The following is an 18,717-nucleotide window of genomic DNA, read 5'->3' on the forward strand; positions in this document are numbered from 1 at the left end:
GTACATTTAGCAGTCAGTTTGACCAAAGGCACATTTAAATCCCGTCCTCCCAGACACATCCTGTCTGGAAGAGGTAGAACAGGGAGGGGCAGGGGAGGAAAAAAAACAAAACAAAACAGACATTTAACAAAACCTCAATGTAGAACTCTTCAAAATGTAAACTATAATATGGCTCCTCTGTGCAATAAACATTAAAGGAATAATAAAAAAAAAAGTTCAGTTACAGGTTAGGAAAATACCCAAATATCACCTCAAATTTACTTTCAATATATCAAAGATGGTCCCTGGTCCAATTTGGTGTCAAACATTTATCATCTTCAAGAACAACACCCAGGCTAAAGTTTCACATTTCAGCATTTCCTGCCTGACTGGGAAAACCCCCCCCCCCACAAACAGCAACTTGTTCACATCACATAAATTAGCTCAACAACAAACAAACATTACAAAAGCCATCTGGCCAAATCAAACTGCACTCAGTAGAGGAATGTTCGGTTACCCTTATGTTCATTTCACATACTTTTAACAAAATCATTTGTGCCAACATTTTTCCTAAGTCATGTGGAAACACACTCGGGTATTTGGGCAGTCACAGTTTTGCTTCTCTACATCACCACAATGGAGCTGAAATGAAAATATCAGGATGTGCTCCTCGTCAACCAGGGGTTTAACTAAAGTCAAAATTACAAGCCCCTCACATTTGTTTCAGTTGAACTCGGCTGTGCTGGACAGAAGCAAAATTACAAGACTACTTACAGAGCTGACTGCAAGCAGCCAGCAACAGAACATCTGTAAACAAAAATGATTCACTTCAAGTGTTTGTGGATAAATTTGGCAAAGTTACAGAGAAACGATGCCATTGGTTCTCAGTGTGCGTAGAAGACTCAAATATAACTAGCAGGGCAATGGGTCGCTGTGGAGCAACATTCAGAACCCATGTAGAGCCCAGGGAGAGAGAAAGAAGTAAAAAAACCCAGCAGAAATGAGTTGTCTTCAGGCAACAAACTTGTTCTTCATTGTGGAGCCGCTCTTCGTCGCCGTGTCTGCATGGGACTGATACCCGATGATGACTTTTGGGGGCACACCTAATCTCTCTTTGTATACCCGCCTACAGAAAAGAAAAACCCACACAAAACAAACCGAAATGTCAAACATGATATTTGTTTAGACTTCATAAGTGTGTGCCAGTGCAATGTAGTAATAATGCATCAGATAAATGCATACAGCATAAGAATATTTAATTGTGTGGCGCAAGCACCAAATTTTGGCACAATGGTACTTCTTGGTCTAATTTTGCAAACAGTTAGCAGGTTTTCATCCAGGATGTCTCTGTACATTGCTACATTCATCTTTCCCTTAATCCTGACTAGTCTCCCAGTTCCTGCTGCTGAAAAACATCCCTACAGCATGATGCTGACACCACCATGCTTCACTGTAGGGATGCCTGGCATTCACACCAAAGAGTTAAATCTTTGTCTCAGACCAGAGAATTTTGTTTTTCATGGTCTAAGAGTCCTTCAGGTATTTTGGCAAAGTCCAGGTGGGCTGCCATGGGCCTTTTACTAAGGAGTGGCTTCCATCTGGCCATTATACCATACAGGCCTGATTGGTGGATTGCTGCAGAGATGGTTGTCCTTCAGGAAAGTTCTATCTGCACAGAGGAATGCTGGAGCTCTGACAGCGGGACCATCAGGTTCTCTGTCACCTCCCTGACTAAGGCCCTTCTCTCGCTAGTGTCCTGGTGGATCTGGACTTCTCCCATGTATGGATGATGGAGGCCACTGTGCACTTTGGGACCTTCAAAGCAGCAGAAATGTTTCTGTACAGTTCCCCAGATTTGCGCCTGAAGACAATCCTGTCTGAGGTCTACAGACAATTCCTCTGACTTCATGCTTGGTTTGTCCTCTGACATACACTGCCAACTGCAGTGGTGGGCACAGTTCCACAAATCTGCTAACTATTGAAGATAATGTTTTCATTATCAGATTAGCTTTTCAGATAACTTTGAAAACCATCATCGGACCAATTATCTTTTGATAAGTTTTGGTCTGATAATTTTTAGTCCACTAACATTTTTGCAGATGTAGCTTTTGTAGTAGATACACAGTTCTATCCTCTACAGAGAAGAGCTAGTTCTAGAATAACCACTCTATCCTCTGCAGGCAAAGGAGAACTGGTCTTAGAAAAGAAAAAAGCTCATTTCTTTTGACCCCATAGTGATACGTTGGCAATATCACCCAAGTCATCCAGAGGCACACAGTTTTAACTTATGGTTAATTTGAACTAAACTAATTTCGGACAAGTTATTTAAATTAATGTCACATCTGAAGTTCTATAAAGTGAAAATATCAGATATATGTTTTAGTTTTAAAGTATTGGACTAATTTTAAAGGTTTTAGTGTGGACATGGTGTGTGCGCAGTGCATTCTGGGTAAAAGTTCAGGACAGGAGAAATGCATTTGAGACACACTGATCAGGCTCCACATGGACAACATTCAACTCTTTGTATATTGTGCCTAAATCTCTTGTGAATATATTCTCTGGATTTATAGATGTTATTGTGTTTTATGTAAAAATGCTAGACGAAGCCCAGGTCGATTCCTCCAAAAGCTGAAAATTGTGTTAAATTGTGATTCAAGCCGTGTGATATAACCAGCGTCAAAATGCATAGAACACTGCCATCTACTGGCAGCCGGTTATATCAGTGTTGTCGACCACAGGGGTTTAAAATTATCTGTAGGTTTCTAAAACCTGAAAGACCCCACATGTGAAGATTTAAAAAAACAGATCTGACAGGTTTAGTTGTACAGTGTGTGGTGTCAGCCACATGGTAAAAACACACAAACAGATTTCACACATGAACATTCCCAGGTCAGACACCTTGCTTTCTGATTGGCTGCATGTCACATTTAGCTCCTCATGTCCTTACCACATCACACACAGCAGGAATATCTGATAAGATTATATTCAGCATCATCACGATTGTCGGGGCATCCTTACGATTGTTGGAAGGGGAAGATCGGGTCCGATATCAGCCTAATTATCTTGCCATGTGAACCGGGCTTGATGTTAAGACGCCTCACGGAGCGACTGATTGATGCGTTATGACACCGCACCGAACATGTTTTCACTATTTGATTTCTTTGTGCGACTGACATCGTTATTCAAGCATTCAAACGACGATTCTGATGGCCACACAATTCCAACCACACACGAGAAAGTTTTGACAGTTCTTGTTATTGAAAGAAATCTTGTCTCCCTAACCAGATAGAGTTGTGATGTCATCACGTGTGCGGTGTGCGCTTAGGCACTGTCGGGCGGGATCTTGAACATTTCTTTTTTATACAAGTGAAAAAAAAAATGACATTTTACAAAAGCACATTTATTTGCAAACACCAACACATTACATTGATTCACTTGTGTTGGTTTTTAGATAGAATGAATGAATCAACCAATCAGTATGAGCGGAGGCTTAGTTTACCCATAATCCCCTTTGGGCATCTGCGTGTTGATGTTCAAATCTTCAGAATTAGTGCATCATTTTAAAAGTAACAGATGTGTTATATTTTACTTTGTACATTTTAAAAGTTTACATTAATGTAGTTAATCTATCCGGAATAATTTTATTTTTTAAAGCAAAACCATAATTCAAACCTGTTTTCCATTTCAAGACCTCTGCCTCATCGCTGGACCACTGTGTCCTGTCAGGGTAAATTATGCTTTCCTACAGGAGGGGGTAGAGCGCACAAAGAGAGAAGTGCTGGCTCATTGACTGATCGCCATTGGTTCTATTAGAAGCTTTGGCGGTGTTTAAACTCAAAATTCAGCTTCTTAGTAGCTGAGAGCATCTTTGAGGCAAAATTTAAAGTTATCGGTTATCTGTAGCTTCCGATAAGTTTTTAGACAGTTTATCGGTTCAGTGTTTAAAAAAAAAAAAAAAAAAAAAAAAAAAACTTCAGTTAGCTGAGTACCAGTTATCGAAGCTAACTTTTTGGTTAGCTGTGTCCACCACTGGTCAACTGTGGGACCTTATATGTAGATAGGTGTGCGCCTTTACAATTCATGGCCAAGCAATAGAATTTTGGGGAGGTGATGGTCTAGTGGTTAAGCGTTGGGCTTGAGACCAAAGGATCCTTAGTTCAAATCCCAGCTTGACTGGAAAATTCAGCAAGGTCCTTAATCCCCTAGTTGCTCCTGGTGGGTGTGTAGTGGGTGCCTTGCATGACATCGGGGTGAATGTGAGGCACTGATGTGCGAAGCGCTTCGAGTGTCTGATGCAGATGGAAAAGCGCGATACATACATGCAGTCCATTTACTTACCCCAGGTGGACTCCAATTATGCTGTAGAAACATCTACTGGATGATCAGTAGAAACAGGATGCACCTGAGCTCAATTTTGAGCTTCATGGCAAAGGCTGTGAATGCTTGTGTGCATGTGATTTTTTTTTTTTTTTTTTAAATGAATTTGCAACCCCCCCCAAAAAAAAAAATTAAACTTGCACATAGTCATCATGGGGTACGGTGTGTAGAATTGAGGGGAAAGGAAAAAAAAAAAAAAAAAAAAAAATTCCACCCATTTTGGAATAAGGCTGTAACAAAATGTGGAAAGTGAAGCGCTGCGAATATTTCCGGATGGACTGTGTGTATATGTATAAAGTGCATCTACATGCTGTAGAACGCGTGATAGCGTATGAGATGTAAGGGTTTAGTAGTAGGTCATATTTTTGCTTTTAAAGTTAGCTATGCCCTTTGTCCTCACCGCTTACCTAAGGTCCAAGTAGTTGCTTGTGCACAGCAATGGCTACACTGAAGTAAACCACAATGACTTGCAGGCTAAACTAGATAAGGGTAGCACACAAAGATTCTCTATGATTGGGTTTGCTTTGTTCACATATCTCTGCATTAAGACTGGAAACTTCCAGAATGATCTACTGAACAGATGAATCAATGACTTCAATACTATACAACCCAAAAATGTAAAGTTGACGTGGCTAAAGGTTTTGTTTTGTTTTTTTTATAAAAGGACTTTTCAGAAGTCTTTATTCCAAATTTGGTGTTTGTATCAACTGAACATTTGTAATCCTTTTTACTGTACTAATCACAGCATGAAGTACTGGGACAACGATATTAGTTATCTTTTTTCAACTCACATTAAATATACAACTGTGCTGACTTTCAACTTCAGAAAGGCAGTGGGTCAAGGATGGTGACCTTGATTCCCCAGAGCCACAACACAGTTGCCATCTTACTTAATGAAATCACTGCTAACTCGGGCCCAATGGTGGAATCTAGCCAAATCAGTCACCTTAACGTTTTATTTGCTGTAGACTAGACTGAAGGTGACAGTCAAACCACTCACTGTATTAATCTCTGCCTGACTTCTAATCAGCTGGCTGACCTTAAAGTACTTTATTATCCACACTGCTGATATGATGTAGATACAAACCCCCCTTAAGATTAAATTTAAGAGCGTTTTGCTCTTCAAACAACTTTCTGGTCAACCGTGACATGCTTGATTACTGATGACTGTTTCATTTGTAAGTCATAGTAATTTGTGAATTCAGGTTTGCTACATGGTCTGATGAGTTCAAATAAGTTTCCCTTTTAAAATCTGCCACCCTGACGTGTAACTGCGACAGCTTTCACTCACCCAATGTGCGTGATGGCTTCTTTGTTTTCATAGTTTGTGGTCCATATGGCTATTTTATCTCCTTTGGCTCGGACATTAATTACAGCTCCGCAGACGTCATCGCTATAATCATCAAAAGATTCGCCAACAAGGCACAAGAGCTGCGGGGGGGACGACCACACAACATTTAACAGCACCTTCTTTTCAAATGTGTCCATTAAAAGCACTACTACACCAGTCTAAGCATACCGTCTCCAACCAGAAGCGGTCCAGGTCTGATTTACGTTGGTGTTTGGAAAGCGTTATCAGCCAGCGCCCACCTCGTCGATTCTGTTCATCCTCCCACATAGGTTCAATCCCATCCTGTTTAAAAATAAAGGCCAAACCACAGAACTATGTACTTTCACAACAGTCACATGCAAATAATGATAGAGCTACAAACATGATTTAATCTAGTCAGCTGATCACGCAGCAGAAGCTCAAAACATTAAGACATGATCAAGAAGAACTGCTGAACTTCAAACAAAGCATCAGAATGGCAGGGAAAGACATTTAAATGGCTGAACACGGTGCAGTTAGTGCCAGACATGCTGGCTGAGGATTTCACAAACTGCTTAACTATTGGGATTTCCAGGTACAATCTCCTCTCCCAATATCTCACCTTCACATAAAAAGTCCAAGAATTTAACAAAGAATTCTGGTTCGCCATTATGATACTGTGACTAAACTGAGAACTGTATGACTGAGACAGGGTAACCCACTGGCTTTCTTTATGCGAGCTGGCTTGACAAACCCTAAAAGTCATTAAATAGCAGCAATAGTGACTACGGACTTGATTTCTTAAACTTGACCTTCTCCTTTAGGCTCTGTGTACGTATCCATAAAAGAAGCCCTGTAATGCACCATTTAACGTCCGTAATAAAGAACCAATCACATGCTAGCTACATATGTAGGCCAGGGAGAACTCAACCTTTATTTCTAAAGCACGTTTAAAAACGACAGCAGTCGACCAAAGTGCTGCACATGTTTAAAGATGAGCATCAAGTTACCCCAATTGTAAATAGATTAAAATAAAATTACAACACTCAATAAAACAAATAAAGACAAAGTAAAATAAAGAGTAAGAGTAGCAGGAAATAATTTAATTTCATTTACATAGCATCAAATCACAACAAAGCTGCCTCAAGACATCGCATAAGTAGGGTTAACCTTACCAACCCCCAGAGCAACCACACAGGCAATAGTGGTAAGGAAAAACTCCCTCTGATGATATTGAGGAAGAAACCTCAAGCAGATCAGACTCAAAGGGTGATCCTCTGCTTGGGCCATGCTACTGACTCACTAGACAAATATGCAGAAAATTTTATATTCCTCCATAATAACAGGTCATTATGGAGTAATATGAAGCCATTAGTTAAAGGTAAATTGCTGGTTGTATAAATTCATAACTAATAAGAGTCATCACAAATCAGTAATACAAAGTGTCAGAGGATCACCAAAGTACACCCTTATGCTAAATATGAATGAAATTTGTCATCTGGTTTTGAGATATCATGCTAACAAATGAAAATGGATTGATGGACAGACATACAAATCATACAAAGTTCCATCATGATACACAAGTTTTAAATTGAGATATATGCACAGATTACTACAGCCACACTGAGCAGCTCCTTGATCTGGTCTGTTGCTGGCTGCAAGGGTACAAATCCCATACCACCAAGTACCTTAACCATCATAACCCATTTACAATGACAAAACAAATTCCCTAATGTATGTTTCCACAGCTTTTATATCTGGATTAAAATGAAACTGATCATCTGTTTCAAACCAGATTAAATTTGCAACCCGATACTACATAGTACAGTCTTTGGAGTAGGGATGTCCCGATCCGATCACGTGGTTTCAGACTTGATCGAAATCGGATGTTGCACCCCGATCAGGAATCTGATACAGATTTTATCATTATTTTGATCAGTGCTATTTCAGGCTCATTATTGCAGATTAATGGGCCTTTCATGTGTCAGAAGCATCAGAGGCGTGAGACGCGTTGCTTCTTAAGGGCCTTTCACACTGAACGCGTCAGAAGCATCAAAAATCGGTCTAAAAAGCATTATTTTCAATGAGACGCGTTGCTTTTTAGACGCGTTGCTTTTTAGACGCATCAGAAGCGTCGCTTTAGCTCGGCTTTTGACGCGACGCCTCTGACGGGAGAGCGCATTGCCGCTTGTCGGCAGGCTGACGCGGTCAAAGTTCAACCCAATCTCTTTTTTTTTTTTTTTTTTTTTTTTTTTTTAAATTGAACAAAGAAAAAAGTTCAACCGGACAGAGGTGGGGGGAGTTACGCGCGTTGCTGTTGGTGTATTTATGCGCTCAGTTATCGTGCTTTTCCATCTGCATCAGCTGCTCAAAGCGCTTTACAATTATGCCTCATTCACCCCGATGTCAGGGTGCTGCCATACAAGGCGCTCACTACACACCGGGAGCAATAGGGGATTAAAGACCTTGCCCAAGGGCCCTTAGTGATTTTCCAGTCAGGCAGGGATTTGAACCACAGATCAGTGCAAAAACCACGTCTGAAGAAATCCTTGGAAATGTTTTTTGTTGTTGTTTGTTACCTCAAAATTTCTGATTACTGTTTAAAAAATTTAGAACACTTGTAATTAAAATAGCTAAATCAATAAATGGTTCTTTAGAAACCTTTCATCTATAAATTAAAACCACCTGTTATTTCAGATTAGATAATTTCTTGTTTAACATAAGGAACCTTTGACATTTTTAGACACATAAAACAACATGGAAATTTTTACATTTTTTAAGTCTGGTAGATTATTACTTGATTGTTCAAGCTACCTCAAGGAGAAGTGCACTGTTTAAGTGATAAATAATAAAATAAGTAAAATGAAATTATACATTTAGCATTTGTTCATTTAGTTTTTTAAAGTATCGGATCGGGACTTGGTATCGGCAGACACTCAAAATCAGATGACTCGGAATCGGATCGGGGCCAAAAAACCTGATCGGGACATCCCTCCTTTGGAGTGCTGTTCAGTTACATGGAGTACATATCCATTAGCATTCAAAGCTAGAGTAGGTCACAACATCACACTTTGTGGATATTTAAAGTAGAAAGACGAGTATTAAATCTTACCTTGAACAGGGAGTAGTCGCAGCCAGACATCAAGTTACTCGAAGGCTGAATATGATTATAGAGTCTGGAATGAGAAGGGGGGTGGGGGTAGATTAAAACAAACCCAACAACAGGGAAACTTAAGAAGACTGTCATCAAGTACCTGAAAAAGCTTTAAGCAAATAGCGTGTTCAGTGGCAATCCAAAATGAGCCATACAGAACTGAGATGTGTGCCAAAAAAAAAAAAAAAACCACACACACAAACCAAAGCAAAGTTGCAGTACTTTAACGTTACAGGGACGCACCATAATATCTGTATCTGCCGATACAAGCACAAAAAGTTAATCAGTATCCGCAGATATAAGATAGATAAGAACGCCCGATAACTTTACATATTCAGACAACTGTGGCTAGGCCTGGGGCATGTGTAACTCTGCCTTTAAAAGCGCGTTATTGTTTCAAGACATGTGGCTGACAAACTGTGTTGCGATTTGCCAAGGAAACGCATTATAGGAAACACTGAGGAAAATAAGTATTTGAACACCCTGCAATTTTGTAAATTCTCCCACTTAGAAATCATGGAGGGGTCTGAAATTTTCATCTTAGGTGCATGTCCACTGAGAGACATAAGAAAAAAAAAAAAATACATAAATCACAATGTATGATATTTTTTTTTTTTATAATTTATGTTACTGCTGCAAATAAGTATTTGAACACCTGCCAACCAGCAAAAATACTGGCCCTCAAAGACACGTTAGTCCGCCTCCACTCATTCCAAATTAGAAGCACCTAGTTGAGGTCGTTAGCTGCATAAAGAAACCTGTCCACCACTCCACACAATCAGTGAGACTCCAACTACTAACACAGCTAAGACCAAAGAGCTGTCCAAAGACACCAGAGACAAAATTGGAGACCTCCACAAAGCTGGAATGGGCTACGGGGCAATTGCCAAGCAGCTTGGTGAAAAAAGATCAACTGTTGGAGCAATTATTAGAAAATGGAAGAAGCTAAACATGACTGTCAATCTCCCTCGGACTGGGGCTCCATGTAAGATCCCACCTAGTGGCGTATCAATGATCCTAAGAAAGGTGAGGAATCAGCCCAGAACTGCACGGGAGGAGCCGGTCAATGACCTGAAGAGAGCTGGTACCAATGTTTCCAAGGTTACGGAAGGTTCCCCTGCTTACATCAGCACACGTCCAGGCCTGTTTTAAGTTTGCCCATGACCATTTTGATGATCCAGAGGAGTCATGGGAGAAAGTTATGTGGTCAGATGAGACCAAAATAGAACTTTTTGGTCTTAATTCCACTCACCGTGTTTGGAGGAAGAAGAATGCCGAGTACCATCCCAAAAACCATCTCCCTACTGTGAAGCATGGGGGTGGAAGCATCATGCTTTGGGAGCGTTTTTCTACACATGGGACAGGACGACTGCACTGTATTAAGGAGAGGATGACCAGGGCCATGTATTGCGAGATTTTGGGGAACAACCTCCTTCCCTCAGTTAGAGCATTGGAGATGGGTCGTGGATGGGTCTTCCAACATGACAATGACCCGAAGCACACAGCCAGGATAACCAAGGAGTGGCTCCGTAAAGCCTGGTTCACATGACAGGATTTTAAAATTATCTTTAGGTTTCCAAAACTTAAGAGACCACACATGTGAAGATTTAAAAAAAGAAAGAAAAAAAACATGGCTCTAACAGGTTTGGTCGTACAGTGTGTGGTATTCAGCCACACGGTAAGGACAACACCACCACACATGAACAGATGTCACACACACAAACATTCACAGCTCAAACAGGAAATCTCAAAATCGAGATTAAACGTGACTTCAGAGTAAACAAATGGAGGTACTTTGTGGACTATTTAAAACAGAGGGAAAACAAAAAAACGATACAAAAAGAAAGTGTTCTTTAAAGAAGTGGAGACAGCGCGACCACCGGACTTTCTGGTAAGTCAGAACAGCTGTTTTGATTTTATTTTCCGCTCCTTCCGTCCGTCACCTCTCTTTCTGATTGGCTGCACGTCACATTCAGCAGGCTGTGTGCTCATTTGTGGTTGGAGAACGCCACACACACACCGGACACAAAAAAAAAACAACAAAAAAAAAAAACCAACATGTTGAATATCCCCGATTTGCGATCGGAGCATTCCTGACACTGTTCCGAGCAGATCAGAGCGCTCTTAACACACCACATGGCAGGAATATCTGATAAGATTATCTTTAGCATCATTATGATTGTCGGGGCATCCCGGGGAAGATCGGGTCCGATATCGGCCTAATTAACCTGCCGTGTGAACCAGGGCTAAGAAGCATATCAAGGTTCTGGAGTGGCCTCGCCAGTCTCCAGACCTAAACCCAATAGAAAGTCTTTGGAGGGAGCTAAAACTCTGTTTCTCAGCGACAGCCCAGTAACCTGGCTGATCTAGAGATCTGTGTGGAGGAATGGGCCAAAATCCCTGCTGCAGTGTGCGCAAACCTGGTGGAAAAACTACAGTAAACATTTGACCTCTGTAATTGCAAACAAAGGCTACTGTACCAAATATTAACAGGTGTTGAAACACTTATTTGCAGCAGTAACATACAAATATTTATAAAAAACCAAAACAGATTTCCGGATTTTTTTTTTTTTTTTTTTTTTTTTTTTAAGATCGTCTCTCAGTGGACATGCACCCAAGATGAAAATTTCAGACCCCTCCATGATTTCTAAGTGGGAGAACTTACAAAATCGCAGGGTGTTCAAATACTTATTTTCCTCACTGTATATGGCATTTAACACACTGGCCTGATGAGAAGCGTTAAGTTTTGTTTCAAACCCTGAATGACCTGAGCAAATTAAAGCAGAGATTCAATCATTAAGTGTTGAAATGACAACTTTTGAAAGTTGCTGCCCATGCAATCCTAACTTTAGCTTGAATCTGGTGCTTATGTAATTTTTTTTTTTTTTAAATGTTAAATTCAGTAAAAGAAAAAGCTGTGCCCTGTGCCCATCAGCAACAGCCGAAGTTGCCCATCAGCATCACTGAGCTGAAGATGGTGGCAAATGAGTTAAACATTGTAAAGCCCCAGAGTTTCTCCACCAGTCCAAGCCTGATCAATTTACAGGTTTCTCTCACTCCAACACCTGTAAATCCACAATTTATCCCTTGATAAACTCACCGTTACGTGTGTTCATCTATTTCCTGCCTGTCGTCCTGTGGAGAGCCAACTGTCACAGTGCCTTTTTTTGAATCACACAAAGCTGGACTTTTAGTCAGGGGAACTTTTTCCAGCCTTGTGGGCCCTAAAAAAATATTTTTTAGTCATTTCAAATTTGTGAGAAGGAGCAGCACTTTAATTGTGCAGGAACATCAGTTATGGCATTTTGGACGTGGTGAGTTTCTCTGGACATGATCCAGCACGCAGGTGTGTCAATGTTGAGGGCCACAGGGGCTAGAGAAGGTCAAGGACACGTCCACGTTTTACGTGATAGGTTGCTACCTTCAAAAGTTGGCGATTGACTGGTTGCCAGACATAACCCAAACTGGTTTTGTATTGTAATGAATGCAGTTTGGGACCAGTCCTGCTCACTGACCTGACAATGAGGCTTTGACTTCAACTGTATGGATTATCTCAAGGAAGAATGATACAAACCAGTTCATGTAGCAGAAAACATTCAGCTTTATTTTAAAACATATCTTATTTTGTGCAATAGAGAGCTGACTGCCACTGGGCTGTTACAGTCTTATTCAGATAATGACACAGGGGTCTTAATTTTACTCCAAACCAAAATGTGGCACCAGCACACAATTTACATTTCGTACAAGTTTAAATTCTTCTTTTTCACAACTGAGTTTGTAAACTGCAGTTACGCAATCACAACAAATCAACCATCACTGTAAGTATCAGTTCAATGTTTATATCAGCAAAAATTAGTTTTAAAAAATCCTGTAGCGTCCATCACTAATCACTACAAAAGTTTAGGGAATCTGCAATTTATTTAACAAAATATAGACTTTGGTATTGAACACCACAAGAGTGACTGCAAACAAAGTGATTTATCAAACAATATGCTTACGCCCAGAAGTCTTCCACAGTGTCAAATTTGGAGATAAGACGAAGATTGGCTTGCCAGGTTTTGCTCTTATCATTTTTGAAGAACCAAAGAGCCCATCTGCAAATTAAGGTCATATACACAAAATGTATTTAATCATACTTTTCCAGCCATATGGGTCCCCTAGCCCATCAGACTCACACAGGATCAGCCTCTTAAAAAAAACAAAAACAACTTTAAGTCTACATTTGTGATTGTAAAATTTAATGGGTCTCGAGTCCACAATACCGTTTAGTCAGCTCACTTACACCCCAATGCAAATGATGACTTTTGCTGAGCACTACCTCCTTATTAAGAAATTAAAAAAAAAGTGTTTGGCAGTTGTTTACCAAAGGATGGGTAGATGGGCTGGTGTGTATACAGTGCTTCGCGTTTTCTACATTTTATGTTACAGCATTATTTCAAAAATTATTTCACAAAATTCTTTGTTTTCCTTAAAATTCTACACCCACTACCACAACGACAATGTGAAAAAAGTTAAGATTTTTTTAATTAAAAAACAAAAACAAAACCCTAAGAAGTCACATGTGAATACGTTTGACATGAAGCTCAAAATTGAGATCTGGTGCATCCCATTTCCTCTGATCATTCTTGAAATTGTAAATTGAGTTGAATGGGCATGATTTGGAAAGGCACACACCTATCCCACAGTTGACAGCGCATGTCAGAGCAAAACCAACAATGACAGCATCGTCTTGAGTTATAAATCTGGGCAAGGGTACAGAAACATTTCTGCTGCTTTGGAGGTCCCAGTGACCATCATCTGTAAATGGAAGTTTTGGTCCACTAGGTCTCTTCCTAGAGCTGGCTGCCCATCTAAACTAAGCGATTGGGGAGAAGGGCCTTAATCAGGGAGGTGACCAAGAACCTCAAGATCACTGTCAGAGCTCCAGCATTCCTCTCTGGAGAGAGGAGAACCTTCCAGAGGGACAACCATCTCTGCAGCAATCCACCAATCAAACCTATATGGTACAGGTCAGACAGAAGCCACTCCTTAGTGGAAGGCACATGGCAGCCCATCTGAAGATTTCCAAGACGCACCTGAAGGACTCTCAGACCATGAGAAACAAAATTCTCTGGTCTTATGAGACAAAGATTGAACTCAATGGTGTGAATGCAAGGTGCCACATTTAGAGGAAACCAGGCACCATCCTTACAGTGAAGCATGGTGGTGGCAGCATCATGCTGTGGGAATGTTTATCCAGAGGCAGGAACTTGGAAACCAGTCAAGATTGAGGGAAAGCGGAATGCAGCAATCTACAGAGACATCCTGGATGAAAACCTGCTCCAGAGTGCTCTTGACCTCAGACTGAAAAGGAAAAGCTGTGACCAGTGTCTCATTGTCAGTTTTCTGACAGTAGTTGCCAAGCTTAAAAAACACACACAACTGCTATTTCACCATGCAAATACGTCAGTTACCACCAAACTTCACAGCAAATTACATAAATTACATGAATTAAATGTTCTATATTATTTGAAAACCGATCTTACCTTCACAAGCGAATGTTTGACGCAATTTTCCAATTCAATTTTTCACAGAATATGCAAAGTTCTACTCGTCACAGGAATGCCGTTGCAATAATCTACATCAAGTAGGTTGATTCCCAATTGTCAAAAAGTAAACTCATTCCTCGAAACAAACTCAGCACTACTGCCTGGGAAGTCTCAAGCCAGAAGCAGCTGATACATCCAAGCAGCGGACGCCATATTTAGGTCATATGCACGTATCTACCTGATGGAGCTTGAGAGGTGCTGCAAAGAGGAATGGGCAAAACTGGCCAAAGGCTGGCGCACCAAGGTTGTGGCATCATATTTAGGAAGACTTGAAATTGATGCCACAGGTGCATCAACAAAGTACTGAGCAAAAGCTGTTCAGCTGCTCCCTTGTTTTTTTCACTCTGGGTCTCTGGATCTGCATTTTGATCTGGCACAAGTTTTAGGCTGGATGCCCTTCCTGACCTTACATTACGTGGCAAAATGTGGCAGGGTGGTGTTTGAACCAGGAACCTTCTGTACTGAAACCAAGCACACTAACCAAGTGCTGTGAATGCACACATTTTTTTTTTAAATAAATCTGCAAAACTTAAAAACTTTTCATGTTATTACGGGGTGTTGCAAATGAAATTTTTTTTTACCCCATTTTGGTGTAAAACATACATTTTATAAAGCATAAAATGTAGAAGCACTGTGAATACTTTCCAAACACACTGTAGTAAGGACGCAGCACACGAAAGTAGAGAGGCAAGTGAAGAATTGTTTTAATTTGTAAACTTTTCTTGGTGTTAGCAGCAGGTGTAGGACTGAAAACATTCCATCCAAATGAACAGACTTGTATGTCTCAGGTTAGCAATTGAATATGGATGAATGAGCACTCTTCCAACTTTAACGCTAATGCCTGCTAAATGTTGAACCATTGTAAAGCAAACCACACCATAATCCCAAGAGTTATTTCAGAAATTGTAAAATTGGGTGGAAAGACTAATAGACACCTGTGGTCTCACCTGTTCTGCAACGGATGCTTTATGTGCACTGTAGGAGTCACAACCTTCTGGTTAGAGGCCTCACATGTTTCTTTTTTAGAATCTGAAGCTGTTGAAGTAGCCACCTTTACAAAAAAAATACAAACATGCCTAGTTTTCTTTTCCCCAAAACTCAAGCTCCCCAGTGTACTGATGTTTACAAAAGTGCATATAAGTACAGAGTGACATTTAACTCCTGCACAGCAACCTGTAACGTTACATTTACTGTAAGACACTTCCAGAATTCATTCACTCACATACATACATACATACATACATACATACATACATACATACATACTTAATATGTTCAAGCAGAGATGTTAAAGTTGTTTGGCTAATGTTAGCGAGCCAACGTGACATTAGCTGCCAGAGATGTTGACAAGAAGATTAAAGAGAGGAAGGAGTCTGACGTTATATCAGAAAAACGTCTGTCAAAGCAGCCACTGTCTTCCCTTCTGCTCTGCGCCCAATAAGGAGGGGGGGGGGGGGGGAAAGAAGTTTAGAAGTTGAACGAGTCCGTTTGAAGTCCACTCACCACCAAAACAGTCGCCATCTTCAACAAACTACACGTCAATGTTTGGGGCTCGTGCTAAAGTACCTGATTGGACCAGCTGGGAAACAGTCTGCGCATGCGCAATGAACCCCAATGTAAACGCTGTTTGAAAAACAAGTTTTATGGTTTAATAATTACTTAGTCAATAGATATGATATATATATATATATATAAAAATACCAGCTACTTTATTTTTCCCCCTTAAAAAGATACCTATCTTACAATTTTAATACTTTCACCCGATGTTGCGTTTGGAATAGTTTATGATTTTAATAATGAAGCTAAAACATAGTGACAAATTTCATCCTTTGTTTTTAATGCTTTACTTTTGAAGATTAATTATTTTAGATAGTTTAAAAAGTTAAGCTACTTTAAAGCATGCAGTTTTATCTTGTAGTAATCAATCGTCTATGAAGCTAACGTAACCTTTATTTAAAACAAGCATTTCCTAATCTAACATTTTATACTTCTAATCATGTTTTTAAACCTTATTGGAACATTTTCAGAGTGGGCGTGTCCATCTGGGTTTTAATTTTGCAGGGCACCATCTGTATTCTGCAGAGTGTGGTCAGACATTTGTGGGCAAGGTGATGGCCTAGTGGTTAAAGCGTTGGGCTTGAGACCAGAGGATCCTCGGTTCAAATCCCAGCCTTAACAGAAAATTGCCTTTGGGCAAGATCCTTAATCCCCTAGTTGCTCCCGGTGTGTAGTACCTTGTATGGCAGCATCCTCACATTGGAGTGAATGTGAGGCATTATTGTAAAGCTTTAAGTGTCTGATGCAGATGGAAAAGCGCTATATAAATGCAGTCCATTTACCATTTAGATACACTCCTATAGGTCAACCATTGTGATTACCAAAGGAAGAATCCATCATGCAGTGCGTGCTGTTCCAGAGCATAGATGGATCCTGAATTCACCATTTTTTTTGACTAATTTTTCAAATAATGCAATTTCATTTTGGTACACCTAATGTTTTTCCACATTTATCAGGTTCTTTCAGGGTAGGGGTGGGGGTCAAGTGGTTAATGCATTGGTTTCAGTGCGGAAGGTTCCCAGTTCAAATCCCACCCCTACTACATTTCTCCATGTAATGTGGAGTTGCGTCAGGAAGGGCATCCGGCGTAAAATTTGTGCCAATTCAACATGCAGATCCACCTTGGATTTGCTGTGGCGATCCCAAGTACAAAACAAGGGAGCAGCCGAAGGGACTTACTATCAGGTTCTTTCAGCCTTGTGTTCTTCTTTTTGGCCTCACCTGCAGTGAAAGTTCAGTAGACTTCAATGAGTTAACAGCAAACAATTCAAAGTAGAATCCTTGAAATCAAGTATTTACCTTTTGTCTGAGAGCACCACACAGCTAAGATCATATGGATTAAATTGATATCAGAGCTCACGTTCGGTGTTTAAGTTTAAAATGCTTTTTGGAGATGGTATAAAGTTGACCTGCCATGGTCTCAGTATTGAACACTGCTGTCCAGCAACATTATGACTTCATTCACAGGCATCTCGAGCAGAAACCAGAGAAAAATTTTGCCATCTCTGGCTGTAACCATGGCAGCTGTGTACTGCAACAGCTCCTGTCATCAAAACTTAAAAATTTTCAACTTTTACCACTTACCACAGCAAAAAAGGACAAAACCAGATGGTTTATCTTTAACAAAGAGGAAAAAGACAATGAGACAAATTCTGTAAGTGCAGAGTCAGAGTGATTTTAATCAGGTAAACGCGAGTCATTTGTCTGATATTACAGAGAGGAATTAATCTATAAACTCAGAAAAAGTTAACAGTAGAATAAGGGCTTCCTGTTTTAATGACGTATAATGTTGCACAAAATGCCAAAACTCTTGTTAGATCTTCCAATTAAATAAATTATTGTTTGTATCGTTACCTTTAAAAAAAATAATCACCGCACGTCATTGTCTAGTACATAGCTACAGATGACAGGAATTCTGCTATAACGACCGCTATGACAGCTTTTTTTTTTTTTTTTACTGGGAACACACGAATGGAGAATCAAGACCTCCAGGAGAGCAGCCTTGTCAACCACATTAAATGCTTTATGAGAATCAACCGAGGCTACAAATAAGTGGTCAATATTCATTCTTTTGTTCAATGAGTACTCAAGCGCTAGGATGGAACTGATGGTTGTCTTCTTGGGTCTCCTGCTGCTATAGACTTAGACTGCTGGGGGGTTCCCATGATGCACTGTGTTTCTTTCTCTTTTTGCTCTGTATGCACCACACTGCATTTAATCATTAGTGATTGATCTCTGCTCCCCTCCACAGCATGTCTTTTTGCTGGTTCTCTCCCTCAGCCCCAACCAGTCCCAGCAGAAGACTGCCCCTCCCTGAGCCTGGTTCTGCTGGAGGTTTCCTCCTGTTAAAAGGGAGTTTTTCCTTCCCACTGTCGCCAAGTGCTTGCTCACAGGGGCTCGTTTTGACCGTTGGGGTTTTTCCGTAATTATTGTATGGCCTTGCCTTACAATATAAAGCGCCTTGGGGCAACTGTTTGTTGTGATTTGGCGCTATATAAATAAAATTGATTTGATTTGGGTACGAAGCCAGAGTGCAATGCTGAGCACCAAGTAGCCGTGAATGAATCTTTCCTGCAATCCAGCTGAACACCCTTTCCAGAGTAGGACAACAAGTCCTTTCTTCCACTTCACAGGATGATACTAGTCTCCCAGGCGGGAAAAAAAAAACAAACAAAAAAAAAAGTACTTTGCAATGTCTGGGGAACCGCACCTCCTCACACCTGGAAAGGCTCATCTGCTGTTGGAAAATGCCA

The 18,717-nt window shown here is 40.4% G+C and overlaps 1 protein-coding gene across 1 annotated transcript; it reads right to left on the reverse strand.

Moving 5' to 3' along the window:
• LOC117520728 (eukaryotic translation initiation factor 4E-1A-like) lies at positions 1-15,951 on the reverse strand. The gene is made up of 7 exons (XM_034182028.1): positions 15,911-15,951; positions 15,355-15,458; positions 12,818-12,913; positions 8,778-8,841; positions 5,876-5,989; positions 5,648-5,787; positions 1-1,105 (listed from the first exon to the last, which is right to left on the reverse strand). Exons 1-7 carry the CDS (start codon positions 15,926-15,928, stop codon positions 991-993), a joined length of 651 nt encoding a protein of 216 aa, XP_034037919.1. The 5' UTR covers positions 15,929-15,951; the 3' UTR covers positions 1-990.
• Positions 15,952-18,717: the final 2,766 nt, after the last annotated feature.

Source organism: Thalassophryne amazonica, chromosome 11 (assembly GCF_902500255.1).
Source record: "Thalassophryne amazonica chromosome 11, fThaAma1.1, whole genome shotgun sequence".
Taxonomy (NCBI): domain Eukaryota; kingdom Metazoa; phylum Chordata; class Actinopteri; order Batrachoidiformes; family Batrachoididae; genus Thalassophryne; species Thalassophryne amazonica.

Coding starts and splice junctions, on each gene's coding strand:
- LOC117520728 (XM_034182028.1), bottom strand. Junction 5,990..8,777: donor GCGACTACTCCCTGTTCAAG/GTAAGATTTAAT, acceptor ATTTTTAAACAG/GATGGGATTGAACCTATGTG. Junction 1,106..5,647: donor GAAGCCATCACGCACATTGG/GTGAGTGAAAGC, acceptor TCTTTTCTGTAG/GCGGGTATACAAAGAGAGAT.